The sequence below is a fragment of the Nannospalax galili genome, unplaced genomic scaffold (genome assembly GCF_000622305.1).
Source record: "Nannospalax galili isolate Female #2095 unplaced genomic scaffold, S.galili_v1.0 scaffold45, whole genome shotgun sequence".
In the NCBI taxonomy this organism is placed as follows: domain Eukaryota; kingdom Metazoa; phylum Chordata; class Mammalia; order Rodentia; family Spalacidae; genus Nannospalax; species Nannospalax galili.
The window spans coordinates 3945094-3959827 of NW_008355775.1; the positions used below are offsets into that span (position 1 = coordinate 3945094).

General features: G+C 39.7%; 1 protein-coding gene across 7 annotated transcripts in view; it reads left to right on the plus strand.

Annotated features, from left to right (window-relative positions):
• Positions 1 to 14734, plus strand: part of Ssbp2 (single stranded DNA binding protein 2) — a 393489-nt gene that overhangs the window by 155652 nt on the left and 223103 nt on the right. For all 7 annotated transcript variants that reach the window (XM_008853302.3, XM_008853304.2, XM_008853303.3 and 4 more), the window contains exon 3: positions 5262 to 5323. In XM_008853302.3, the coding sequence (XP_008851524.1) occupies positions 5262 to 5323 (62 nt within the window). The remainder of the gene's footprint in view (positions 1 to 5261; positions 5324 to 14734) is intronic.

Genomic DNA, 14734 nt, shown 5'->3' on the forward strand with positions numbered 1-14734 from the left:
GTGAGAGAACTATACAAAAGTTACGTATGTTAGCACTTAGAAGAATTCAAATTAAGACCTGCCTATGCATTGTAATCAAGTTTATTGTTCATATTTAGTCTTTGTAACTTCATTGATTATTGGAGTTTCTATTTAACTTTCTTACAATGGCTATGTTATATTTTTGAAAGCAAATCAGTTTTTTACTTTAAGTTTCTACTGCTTTACATTTTATACGCATAAAAATTCTAAAAACTGCAACCAGTTTCAATCATTTTAATGGTACTTAAGCTTTTCCATCTTTTCTTAACCCTCTCCTCCCACTTAGAGCCACATTTGTGTGTACGTTTGTGTGCAGCATATATTTGTGTGTGCACATGTGTGTGTGTTTTAATTGATTTTTTGGTCACTTTTACTTTTTATGTTTTAAAAGCATTAATGAGAAAACAATATCCTTGACTGCTACAGGTGATTCTTCTTAAAAAACTTTTTATTGAGCTTTTGTACATTTTATATTGTAGTTCTTAATCAAATTTAGACCCCCTCTCGCATCCATGCCCCCCCCACCAAACCTCACATATTCCAGCATACATGTTAAGCCCTATTCAGTCAAGCATTTGTATTCAGATGTCCATAGGTGCAAATTCATCCGTTGGAATCTTGTCAGCCTATCTAGAGATTGTAAGTAAGACATACTCTCCCTCACCCAGTAGTAATCAATCCCCAATAGTTCCCATTCTAGGCCTGGCCCTGCCACTCATTTCTCTTGCTCCACTCTGGCCCCTTGTCTGATTGACTAGGCATGGGTCCTGTGCTTGATGCCACCATTACTGCAAGTTTACAGGTGCAAGTTTCAAGTTGCCTGAAAGCCTCTGCTTCCCTATGTTCATGACCAGCCCTGGCTCTTACAATCTACCTGCCTCCTCTTCCGCAATAGTTCCTGAGCTGTAGGTGGGTGAGTAATATAGGAGTCCTATGCAGGGACACACACTCTTCAGTCTCCTATTTTTTTTTTATTATTTTGTTATCTTTATTTTATGTGTATGCATGTATTACCTGTATGTATGTAGGTGCACCCGTGTTGTACAATGCCTGTGGAGGACAGAAGAGGCTGTCAGATTCCCTGTAACTGGAGTTACAGACAGTCTTTAGCTGCCATGTGGGTGCTGGGTTTCAAACCCGGTCTTCTGCAAGAACAACCAGTGTTCTTAACCACTGAGCCATCTCTCCAGCCCCTACTCTCCTATTCTTTAAAACTTGACCGGTTGTGGCCTGTATGTATCACACTCTGTTGTATAAGGAAGCTTCACTGGTAAGAGTTGAGGGATGCACTAGTTTTCTCTCTACCCCTTGTTCTGCTATGTTCCATGAGCCTTAGGTGTAAAGGTTCAACTGTAGGTGTGTCACCTAGGACTAGGCATCTCTCAGATATATATTCTCTCTGTCTGACCAGGTAGGATTCTCCAGTAAACTCCATGTGCTGCAAAAAGAAGCTTCTTTGATGAGCAGTGTAGGTATGCTTGTTTGTAAATATAAGGATTCATATTTAGCATATGGTAAGAAATTTCATTTGTCTAGAGATATGACAGGTAAGAGTTTTCTCTAGGATCTATGACCTCTCCAGCCATATGTATTTGGCTGTGTTTACATTGGCACCTACAAGTTTACTACCACTGAGAGGGCTTTAAATCCAATTAGATAGCTACTAATTACCCCCCAGAGGACAGTGCCACTCCTGCGCTAGTAGAGGTAGCTTGCTGTGCCAGTGGTTATAGTTATTAGGCTTTAGGGCTGGGTTGGACCATTGATTGATTTTTCTCTCTTTACAGTTTGCATATTATCATCTAGCATTATGAGGGCTAAACTTCAGGTAGAGACTTCCAGGTCAGTTCCTGCTCCATTCCTCCAAGTCCTGTGCCTAAAGTATGTCCTGTCTTCAGCAGTAGGGTCTTATCTTCTAGTTATGGAAGATAACCAAGGGCTCTGGCAATAAGAGGTGTTTTCTTTAATTGCTCTCTACTTTATTCTTTGAGACTGGATCTCTCACTGAACCTGGGGCTCACTGGTGGCTAGGTGAACTGGTCAGCAATCTGAAGCACTGATTCTTCTGCCTTCTGTCTCCCTTTCTTCAGGGAAAAGTCACTTTGGAGTTTTTGTTTTAAAGCTTTTTTATAATGTCCGTTAGGAATAAGAAATCATGTGTTGGAAAGAATTCCTGACACATTCTGAATTTTATAATTATTAGTTGTTTATGTTTTCATAATATCAAGTACCTATAAACCTATTTTTACTATTAGGGGAACTGTTAAAAGATTTATATTTAAAGCAAAAATGTAAGGCATATATTTATACATAATTTCTTTTGCAGCCTTTCTAGATCACATTATTTGAAACTATAACTATCTTTACTATAGTCATACCCTTTGCTCATTCACTGGTTTGTTTCCATCCACAGCACTTGTCACCTTCTGATAGAAATACAATTTGAGTCTCTTCCATTTCTTTATCATCTATCTTCCAACAAAGTGTAAGATAGTGTAACAAAGTGTTCCTTCCTGAAGAAGGAACTTGGATCTTTTATGTTCACTGTTATCCATTGATTAGATAAGATGTCATAGATGCAAACCTTTGCAGATATTCAATTTCTAAATTTTCTTTGTAAAATGTTTTTATTGTGATTTTTTTTTTTGAGACAAGGTCTCCCTATAGCCCAAGCTGGCCTAGAATGTGCTATATAAACCAGACTGGCCTGGCTCTCACAGAGATCCACCTGCCTCTGCCTCCCATGCCTGGATTAAAGGCATGTACCACCACATCTGGTCCTACTTACTCTGAATTTTTAACTTGTGAGAGATACTATGTTTTAAATTTCTGTTATAGAGTGCAAGTGATATGAAATGTAAGTAACTAGAAAATTAATATCACCATCTTTTCTAGCCCTTTAAAAATTCCTCTTCTTCAAAAAATTCTTCTTCATTCCTTTTCCCTTAAATCAGGAATTTGTTATGAAACTCAGTCCTTAAGGTAAAATTTAGTTTACATTATTAGGCATAATCTCTTGCAAATTTCTGAGCCAGTGGTGGTAACTGATATTTATATTGACTTTAATAATGATGATTTTGATGTGTCTTAAGATTCTGAAATGCCATGTGATTCACAGAGAAGAATATAGACCCTCAAAAGTACATTCTTCCAGGGGACATTATGTTAAGTGTAAAAGTCAGGCTGTGAAAGGCAAATGCCTCATGTTGTCACATGTGAAGCTGTGATAAAATGTTGGATCTACTAAAAGGAGTAAGTAAAATAGTGGTTATCAGATCCTGAGTGGGGTGTCGGTGAGAGGGTAGTTAATAGATACAGGTGCAGTTGCATAGGAGACGTAACTTGTAGTGTTTCAAAGCACAGTAGGATAACTATGGTTGACAGTAATTAATTGGATATTCCAAAACAGCTAGTAGGAGAATCTTGAATCTTTCCAATACAAATGAAAGTAACACCCTCCCATTGCTAGCAGAAGCATAGGCAAATTCCTATTTAGTTACATCTCTGGTTATTCTTTTTCCTGGGTATTTATGTGAATATATATCTATATCTATATCTATATCTATATCTATATCTATATCTATATCTATATCTATATCTATATCTATATCTATATCTATATCTATATCTATATCTATATCTATATCTATATCTATATCTATATCTATATCTATATCTATATCTATATCTATATCTATATCTATATCTATATCTATATCTATATCTATCTATCTATATATATCTCAAGGTATTATACACTGTTCTGATTAGTAAACTAAATTTTATTTAGCATAAATATAAATACTTGATTGTATGAAACAACATTGGATTTTTGTTGCTGGTGACTTTGATGCCGGAGTAACTTTTTAAGGATGTTATTCTGGGTGAAGGCAAAGTACTCAGCAGTAAACAGTTATCAGGATTACTACATTGCTGCATTACTACATTCCTGACAACACCCTGTTAAGGTCAGTGACTATTAGCCCATTTTTGTAGATGAGATAATGGAGGTATAGAAGATTCTAACTTTCCTTGGTTCACATAGCTAGAACAGATGAATGCTAAAGTTTATGCCCATACCTTGTTTTGCTTAAAAGGATACACTTTGAATATTCTTCCTTCATGCGGGCCTCTGGAGTGGTGGTATGCCAATCAGGATCCAGGCATGCTAATTGAAAGAACATTGAATATTTCAGCAGAAAGAAAGTAATATAAACAAACTGATTACTTTAAAAAAGAAAAAAACAGGAACCTAGAAACTACAGATTTACATAAAATCAACCATTGTTACAAGCAATCACAAGGCTGGAGGATCAAACGAAAGAAGTTGTGATTACAAAAAATTAGATGAAGAACTTCACATAGCTGAGTCTTAGACCTTTTAAGGAGCAAGAGAGAGCTGGCTAGATATAGGTACCTTAGGAGCTCAGGGGAGCCTTGTGAAACTGGGCTTCAGCGCTTTGAGCAAAGGTGTTGCCCAACTATGTTGGTGCCTTTTAGGGGTCATGAAGAAACTTGTCCTGCTTGTGATAGAACCAGGTGGAGTGGAAACAGCTGTTGTCTTTACTGGAATGAATTGGTGCTGCTGGGAGAACCCTGCAGGGATAGGAAGGAGCAGGAAGCACAGTCTTTCCCTTATTCCTACATTTGGTCTCCCTTAAGTCTTATATTATGAGAATTTAATGGGAAGTCATTTAATGAAGAATTTAAGGCACTAAATAGATTCCCAGTGTCAGCTTATTCTTTAAAATTTATTATTGTTGTGTGTGTGCATTGTGTTGTGTACATTGTATGTGTATGTATCGTATGTGGGGGCTTGTGTGTGGAGGCCAGAGGACCTCTCTGGAATCAGTTCTCTCCACCTTTATGTGGGTTCTGGGAATCAAACTCTATCATGAGGTTTGTGAGGCATATACCTTTACTGGCTGAGTCATCTTTCTGACTCAGTGTCAGCTTCTTAAAGAGTGTGGAAAGTTGGCCTTGAAGCTTCAAGACACAAGTGCTCAGTCAGTGGAGCAGTGGGAAGCAAATTCAAGAAAATTATGGTGGCATCTTTCTCATATACTAATTCAGCCTATTAATCACTATGTGAGGTGAGTACTTAGAAACTTGAATGTAGAATGACATGAAAGTGGTGAAAAACTTAAAAATTATAGCATTTTAAATGGGAAAACACTGCTTTGAAATGTGTGTGTGAAAATTAGAAGGAAAGTATTTAATATATTTTTTATTTGTTTTAGATAAGATGGGAAAAAAACATCACATTGGGGGAACCACCAGGATTCTTACATTCTTGGTGGTGGTAAGTATCTTTTATTTCATTTTCACTAGATTAATATTGCATTCAAATAGGGCTTTCATGGTTTCATACTTCTATTTTGTTTTTCATTTTCTAAAATTGTCAACTAAAATATAGTATTGTGAAAAACCAAAAACTCAAGATCAGCATTACTGCTATTTATTAATGATATTACTATTGAGTCAAGATGGAATTGAGGTTCTTACGACGAATCTCCAAGTATGCTTATTGTGTTTATTTACTACCATAAGAAAATAGCATAGGCTGGTTGGCTTAAACAGTGAAACTTATTTTCTCTTGGTTTTGGAGGATAGAAATTCAAGATCAAAGTGCAGAATAGTTGGTTTCTGATGAAGGCTATCTTGCTGGCTTGCAGACAGCACATCCTCCCATGGTGATGGGAGAGAGGGAAGGGCAAGCTGTGTTTATTCTTACAAGAAAACTAATTTCAACATGAGGGACCTACTCTCATGATGTCAGCTAAATGTAATTATTTTCTGGAGATTTCATCTCAAAATATCATCACACTGGAAGTTGGGCCTTCATGGTCTAAATCTGGAGAAGGTACACTTATTCCATAGCTGATGTCCTTTCTTGTCTTGCAGTGGCAGGTGAGCACAGCACTTTTTCTTGGCTCTTTGTTTACTGACTAGCTATAAGATTGTGTAAAGTGGGCTGAAAGGTGTCATAATGCAAGACTACATTTTAGGTAATTCTACCTGTTGATATGCTAATGTGGGAGCATTGGGAGTGGGAAATAGGAATTTGATTAGCACATTCTGTAATAGGCCAATCAGACCTTGAAAAGATTCCAAGAATAAGAAGGGAATATTCTTGAATGATGGTACTGAAATAAATTTATCATAATTTTCTTGCAATGGAAAAGCATTTTTATAAGGAACAGTTTCCTGATACAAGTACTGAACTGTTCAAATAGATTTTTTTTTAAAATTCAGTCACTTTGATATGATTTTCATACCTTTTTATTTCCTTGTATTTTTGTCTCATGGTAGAAGTGATTTTTTAAAATTTATTATTTTCATTTTATGTATGTGAGTATATTGCCTGCATCTGTGTTGTGCAATGCCCATGGAGGTCAGAAGAGGGTGTCAGATCCCCTAGAACCGAAGGTACAGATGATTGTTAGCTGCCATGTAAGTACTGTAAACCAAACCCTGGGTCTTTTGCAATAGCAGCCAGTGCTTTTAACCACTAAGCCATCTCTCTAATCCCAGAGGTATGGTTTTTCTTTCTTTATTTTGTTTTTAGTTTTAGTTACTTATGAGTCTTTGAGTGAATCTAGTGAAAAGTATTTGTTGAATATTGTCAGCAAATAATAAATGACTTGAATCTGTCAGGTGCTATGCTAGATTCTATGGACACATCAGTAAATAAACCATATATATTACTACCTTCTTGCTTTTGACAGTATACTGGGAAAAATAAATAGCTCAATAAGCAACAAAAAAAGAATGTTTTTTGGAACATATACAAAATACTCATCAGGTATATACCAACTTTCTTTTGTCCTGTAGGAACTGGTATTTAAAACATATATAAAGAGATGGCCAAAGAAACATGGAGAAATAGAGAAGGGCATGTTCTAATAAATCATTCCATCTGCAAGGACCTAGAGGTAAAGGGAAGAGAGAGGATGATGTGTAGAAGAATGAAAAATATTCCAGTGTGTTGGAAATTGAGGTGATAGTGTGATAAAGGTTGAAGCAAACAGAGGAGCTTGAATCTAGTTATAAGTCAATACCAAACAGATAAGTTTTAAATAGGAGAGTAATCCTGTCAATGGACATCTTAGTGCTATCACTCTAGCTTCATAAAATAGATGATCAATGGAGCTAGACTAAGTCCAGAAGCAGAGGGGCATTTAGAAATATATTGCAATGAAAGATAGAGAATAGTAGGTTGAACCAATGTGCAGTCAACAAGGAGCAAGTAAAGTGGAAGGATGTGGCATATGAGGCACTGGCAGAACATGGTGACAGGTGAAATGTTTTAGGCATGCTGAGGAGTCTTGTTTCCAGGTGGGCATGCTGAACAGGCAGTTGATACATGGGTCTGGTGTTCAAAGAGAAAGATGAGTGAATGAGTACATTATATTGCCTGTGTGAAGATGAAGTGTACCTTATACAGAATACCAACATAGTTAAAAGGACAAGGAGCAAGAAGAGAGGCTCTGAAGACAAAGCCCAGCTAAAGAAACAGGAGGAAAATCAGGAAAAGGTTGCAATAAAGAAACAAAAATAAGGGAGAGTTTTAAGAAGAAAGCTTACTGTTCTGGAAAGTTAGAGAAACAGGAATGAATATGTTCTTTCCGGATTTAGTGGAAAGGCTGTTAATGACTTAGGCAAATGAATCAACAAGATGATTTTCCAGCTTGAGATGTGACTGAGAATTTAAGAAGTGGGGAATGGTGGATGTAGTCAGCTTATTCAAAAGGTTTAGCTGTAATGGCGACTAAAGTGAGATACCTGGAAAAGTTGATTTGGGAGGTGAGTTTTTAATTTTATACGCAAGAGACCTTAGTATTTTTGGTACTTACACAGATGAGGTAATAGAGAAGCAGATGTTGTAGATATAAGGAGGGGGTTAATTTGAGCTGGAGGTCAGAGAGAAGGAACATATAATTGCAGAAGTATGGGGAAGTTAGAGAAAAAGGAGATCATCTCTTCCTTTGGGTGTGAGAAGTAGTGCAGGGACATTTGTAGGTCTGACGGTAAGAAATTCAGTTCTTATGGCTTTTGCTCTTTCTATAAAGTAGGACATGAAGACATCTGATGAGGACACCAAGGGTAGTGATGGTGGTAGTGAATTATTAGAAGTCAAGAATAGCCTTAAAACAAAACACCGGGAGCATTTTTATATAGACTGAGAGGGAGACAGAAGGAGAGGGAGAGTATGATAGAATGAGAAAAAGAGATGGGGTGGGGGATGGAGATGGGGGGGAGGAGATATATAGAAAAGTCTGAATGACTAGAAACACAAAATCTTGCCAGATACTGTTTAAGACCCAGGTGGTGTTGGTGACACCAGCTTGCACTGATATGTAGCTGCTCTGCAGTTTGTTGAGCAGATATTTATTTGCATGTACATACTAGGGTGGGTGGGTTGGTGGGTGCCTGGCTAGCTTCCTGGCTTCCTTTCTGATAGATAAAGTAACTTATGGATGAATCCAGTTGATCGGGAGAAAGCACCAGGACACAGATAAAACTCCATCAGAATAGAGTTTATTAGCAAAAGAACACATGGGACAGATTCCCTTCCGGACAGGGAAAATGTCTGCCCCGGGTCGTTAGCTGGGGTCTTTTTATAGGTGGAGGCTTCTGCTTCCCGCAGAAGGCGGGAGAGCAGGACTGTTAAAACCTTCCCTCTTTAGAGATCAAAGGGGAAGCCTGCTGTGTTGGCCAAACAGTGGAGAAAAGTCTGCTTCTCTTGAATTCAAAGACCAGGGTGCTTTTCAACTTGGTTCCCTTTTCTCAGGGGCTTGCGAGGTCTTTGAGGCCCTGTTGGTGAGGGGGTGGGGCTATCTGAACCTTAACATTCCAACCTTTTGTGTTATAGGATAGGAGTACCGCTGTCATCTTGCTACTTTCTGCTGGACAGGGTCAACTTTGGGCAGGGCTGGATTAGGGGTTGATCAGACAGCGGGGGTTCCCTCTTCATGCATCTCAACAGGATCCTCAATGGTTGACAGTGTTCACATACATGTGGAGGGAAGGAAAGTAACAACTGATTAAAATTAGTATGAGAGTAAGAGTTTTTGGATTTTGGTCCTGAAAATATCTGAAGAGGCAAGGAGCAATGGTTAGCACCAAGGCAATAGCTCTTCTTCTTTTTTTTTTTTTTTCTCTTTCAGGGCTGACCTCGAGAGTGATGGACTCAGGATTTGTTTTCAGGCATTTTGATAGCTGTTGGAGCGGCTAGAATCAGTGTCAGTTACCTCTAAAAGGCTTCTAGATAGGGAGAGAAAACAAATTTAGCCATCTAATTTTTAAGGCTAGAACAATAGTGGGTTGCCTCCATTAGCTGTATGTGGGCACTACAGTACTGTAGACCAAGATTTGAAGTCTTACATCTGAGTAGCGTTGTCTTATTAGGACCAAAATCATCAATGAGAGATAATTGTCTAAATAACATAAGAACTTAAGTCTAATGTCTGGGTTGTGTAATCCCTTGAACCCTTAAAATATACTGATGATTTTAATTTTTGATTGTACTTTCCTTTTGGGTGTTTAAGACCATACTGTTGGCCCAAATGAACCAATTTATTTTTACTCTTAAGGTCACATGAGGATTTGGACCTCAGGGGTCACATGGGCTTGAGGGGAGCCCCTAGCACCTCAGGGTTTTCTTTTACCAGTTCCATCTACATGAAGATAAGTCAAGAGGACCTGCTTGACCAGGGATTCGCTTGGAAGCATGGAGGAAATGTTTCCTTTGTGTTGACCCTCCTCTTTGCAGACTGGACACTGGTTCAAGTCCATCTTCTGGGGTCTCCATGGCCTCCCTGAACAAGAGGACCGGTGACTCACCAAAGTTACAGGACATTTCAAGACATGCTCCATAGCCCCTGGAACTTGTTTGACCTTGGAGGGCAAGAAACAAAAATTTGTCCATTTAAGCTACTCTGACCAGATTAATATAGGCCTTAGAGTCTGGCTATTAAACATCCAACAAGGTTAGTTACACCAGTCTGGTAATTTTAATTACCATGTATTATGTAGATAGAGCTTGGGCAACATCCTTAAATAAACCTTGACTAGACATCCTTAGACTAGTTGACTAAGCTACAACCTTAGAAATTTAAAGATTATCTATATATTATCTTTGTCTCATTTTAAATTTATAGAAACATAGTGAGTAGGTATAGTAGGGAATGGCTGAGATGGGGTTCAAGATTTTTAATTTAAGAGACCCGATACTGGTGGCCTGGTACTTGTTGTGTTCCCTTGGCCAGTTTTTATTTGGAGAAGTGAATATAACCAGGTTTTCCCAAGAACTTGGCTGTAGTCTGGGTAGACAGGATCACCAGGTGAGGACCAACGTGGCTGGAGGGTTTCCTTCACTCCTTTCTGTTGGGTGTGAGCCTTCAGATAGGCATGATCTCCAGGTTGAAGTTGGTGGTAAATTTGGCCTTTAGAAGCCTGGGCAATAATCCGGTCAGCATGTTCTCTGAGTAGTCTCCTTAGAAGGGTGAAAGCAGTGTAAATAGTCATGTAGAGGGGAGGAATGTTGGAGGAAGAGGTCATCTTTGGTTAATATTAGGGCCCTGGTGAGTGTCACAAGTTTGGCTTTTTGTGATGTGGTTCCAAGTGGTAGGGGTCCTAACTCAATGACATCTGTGAGAGATACAATGGCCTGTGGGACCCCGTTGGGGTGAGAATTAAACTTCTATCCAAAAACCAAGTTAGGGTTGGGTTTGGTAGGGGATCTAGGAAATTAGGGGATCCCAGTAGGAGAGTTCCTGAAGAGTTTCCAAGCATGAGTGAGTGAGTGAGTGGTTCACTGGAAGGGAGGTGGGAAGCTGGATTGAGAGGAGGGCAGGAATCAAGGGTGGGTGAGGGTTTTTTTTAAGAAAAGTGACATGGAAGAGTTGTAGTTTAGAGGGAGCTAGATTGGCAAGAGACGTATGGGTTACTTAAGCTGGTGGGGGAAAAGGACAGAGATGGGCTGACCCAAAGTGAGCTTAAGTCCCTCTTGAGCCAGGAGAGCAGTAGTAGCCAGAGCAAAGAGACAAGATTGCCAGTCCTGGATGATGGCATTAAGCTGTTTAGAGAGAGAAGCTACCGGGGCAAAAGTGGGACCCCTCATCTGTCCCAAAACCCATAGTGCTTGGCCCTTATTTTCAGTTGTGTAGAGAAGAAATGGACATTCCAGGTTAGGGACATACAGAGCCAGTGTCTTTAAGAACGCTTCTCAGATAATGTGGAATGGTGCTATAACAGGCCCTAAGGGGCCAACAGGCTCAGGGGCGTTTCCTTTAGAGGCTTTGTAGAGCAGCTTTGCCAAGAGGGCAAAATTAGGAATCCAGGTGCACAGGCACCCTGCAATGTCTAGGAAAGAAAGAGATTTCTCTTGGTTGTGGGGGGCTTTAAAGACCTTAGGTAATTTGTCCTATCTATAGTTAAATGGCAGGATATAGGTGTGTGAAGAAACCCCAAGTACTTGACTTGAGGGAGAAAAAGGTGAGTCTTAGCTGAAAATACCCTATATCCCTTGTACCCCAGAAAATTAAGGAGTTTGATTGTGTGGGCCTTGGAGACTGAGAGAGATGGGGAGCAAAAAAGTAGGTTATCTACATATTGTAAGATGGTGGAGGGGTTAATGTTTAGGGAGGTTAAATCCCAGGCTGGTCTTTTCCAAAGTGGTGAGGGCTGTCTTGAAACACGTGGAGCAGGACAGTGCAGGGTAGATCATAGGTGCGAGTGATGTATTTAAAATCTTGTATGAAGTGTATAGGATTAGTAGAAAAAGAACCTAAAAGAGGATGGACCTTGACCATCCTGTTCATGTGTGCCACCTCCCGGAGGGGGAAGATACCGTGGGCAGGGGGTTGAGACTGGGTGTGGGAGCGAGTATGGCTTGACATAGGAGAGGGGTTGGGAGAACGGGAGTCCCGGGAAGAGGCCAGAGTGGGAGAGATGGGAGGGGTGTTCTGTCCATGAGGGGATGCAGGGGCAGAGGTATCGGAAGCAGGGTCTGGAATTGAAGTAGAAGTAGATACAGAGGGATGAATGAGTTATTTGAGCTAGAAGCCAGAATAGGGGAGGACTAGGGAATATTTGGCAAGGAGGTGTTTAAGGTTTTGGATTTTCTAGAGTAGGGGAGAGTCAGTGGAAGGAGAGCAGGTGATGGACTTAGAGCAGCACTGGAGAGGGGAGGGGGAAGATCATGGTGTGGAGAGGGAGTTTGAGTCAGAGAAAGGAGGGAAGCCGGGTTGGGCCCTGGAATGGAAGGCAAGGGAGAGTATAGCAAGGGGAGATCATGGGGAGGACTTGGCTGTGCCTCAGGCTGGGGAGCAGGAGGAAGTTGGAGATGGGTCCTAATCAGAGGCAGTTCATCGGCTATGGTAGGATCAAAAGCTGAGGTGGAGAGGTAGGGAGGAGGAGGAGGGGCAGAGGCCTCTGGTGGTTTGGGATCCCATGAAACTGTCTTAGCCAGAAGAACCTGATGGGAAGAACATGGGACACAGAGGGAGGGATTAGCACGGAGATCAAAAAAAGCTTGGATGTATGCTAATTCGGACCGTTTGCCTTTACAATGGCAGAAATTTTATAAATCTCTCAAAATATTAAAGTTTAAGGTTCCGGTGTCTGCCCAAACAGAGTTATTATCTAACTCATACTGAGGCCAAGCAGTGGTGCACAGGAACTTACCTAGGCATTTTGGCCTGATTGTATCCGAAAGTCCTAGTTTTAAGGATTTAAGAAGACGAGGTGTGAGACCTCGAGACTTTAAGTGGGTGGGTCCCATAATGACAGATTAAGTAAGTACAGAGTGAAGAGGAGATAGAGAAAGAACCAAGCAAGAGAGTAGGAGATAGAGACAGAACCGAGTAGATGGGAGACAAAGAAAATCCTCTCTCCATAGGGAGTGGAGGCAGGGTCATGAATCCGGGCAGGAAAGTGCAGAAGATGAGGAAGAGAGAGACGGGTAGGGAGTAGGAGGATAAGGAGTTGGGCATCGGTCACTCAAAATGAGAGTTAAGAGAACCAGGCACCAAAAGAAAGCATCCTTTTCTGTTGCATGGGTTCAAGGTATTTTCAAGTTATTGCCAAGTCCGAGAAGGCAGTGTCCCACAATTAGATCATCAGGAATAGGAAAGGCGAGATCCTGTCCTGGACAGGAAGTAGTGTGTGTTCCTATCTCTGGAAATAGCATACTATATCCAAAGAAAGGAAGGGGTTTTCTGACATGTGTGATTTTGAGGCAAGTGAGATGAGCAGAAAACCCTGCAATGAGTGCGTGGTGTGACCAGCCAGTAGATGGAGACAACGTACAAGGAATGGGATGGGAGAAAAGCAGAAGAAACACAGTGATCCAGAACGGAGGGAAGCTTGTAGAACAAGATGATTCTGAGGTTTAGTTGAGGCTGAGGGAAGATGAGCCCCAGAAGGGCAGTGGTTTAGTAGAGGTTTATTAGAGCCCAGGAGGGTGGTGGTGTGAGAGAGAGAGAGAGAGAGAGAGAGAGAGAGAGACAGAGACAGAGAGAGATAGGGAGAGAGATAGGGAGACAAGTACTTTAAATTAATTTATATATTTTAGTAGCAGGAACCATGTTGTAGGTTAAAGAGAGAATATTTTGTCCTGAAAAAAAGTATTTTGGTGTTAATTTAACATTTTTAGTTCATATGAGATTTTAGTTAAAAAATTAATATAATACCAAGTAAATTAGTTTTAAGTAACATAAACTTATGTTGACTACATATTTATATATGTACATATATATGTACATATTTATATAACTATATATTTAGTTATATAGTCTTTGTTTAGAATGTGGTTGGTTTATCATTTTTAAACTAAAACACCTTTGAAGTAGACAAACAAAATGAATATACCTTAAAACACCTTGAAAGTAAACTAAAAAACAAATATGGTATTTAACAAAATGGATTTTACCCAGCCAGCTTAGATGTCATTTTGTATAGGTAATTAGTGGTCTAAAGAAAGAGTTAACTTTCCATATAGATTTGAGGTAGAATCTTTTCTTTTTTAAGAGCTAAATAACTGAAGGAAATTAATAAAACCTTGTCAATCTAAGAGCATAAATCAGAGGAGACAGGAAGGACAAAAGGAAACATTAACAGATTAAGTTAAGAATAAGTAAAATGTAAATAGTACTGAAAATAATCCCATTAGTTAGTTTCATTATAGACAGTAATACCCTCTCTTGAAATTAATTTACATCTTAGTTGTTCTCAACTGCATAGTGCCTTTACTCTTAGGCTGTTTTGTTATTCTCCTTCTCCTTGTCATAGGGTCAGGGGGTCAGCCTGAACCTGGAAAAGTCTTGGACAACACATCTTGAGATAATAGGCTTGAGCCTGAAGTGGGAGGGCCAGTCGCATCTCCAGAGTCAGCATCTCAGTGAGGCTCAAACAACACGTGACCGTTTACCAATATAATTAATATTGCCCTGACATTATAACTAGAAAACACTCAGGGAATTATGGGGCAAGAACATAAAAAAGCATAGAGCATCTGAGCATCAGAGAGGGAAATAACTCTATTCCAGAGAAAAATAGGCTTAGAATCACAATGTAGAAAGGAGAGGCAAGACCAGTAGAGATGGCATTTCAAATCTCTCACTCAAGGAGGCTATTACTTTTTAACCTCTCATTGTTGTAACTATGTGTTGGTAGTAGCTTGTCTGTTGTAAGGTTTTGGCCCTGGAGT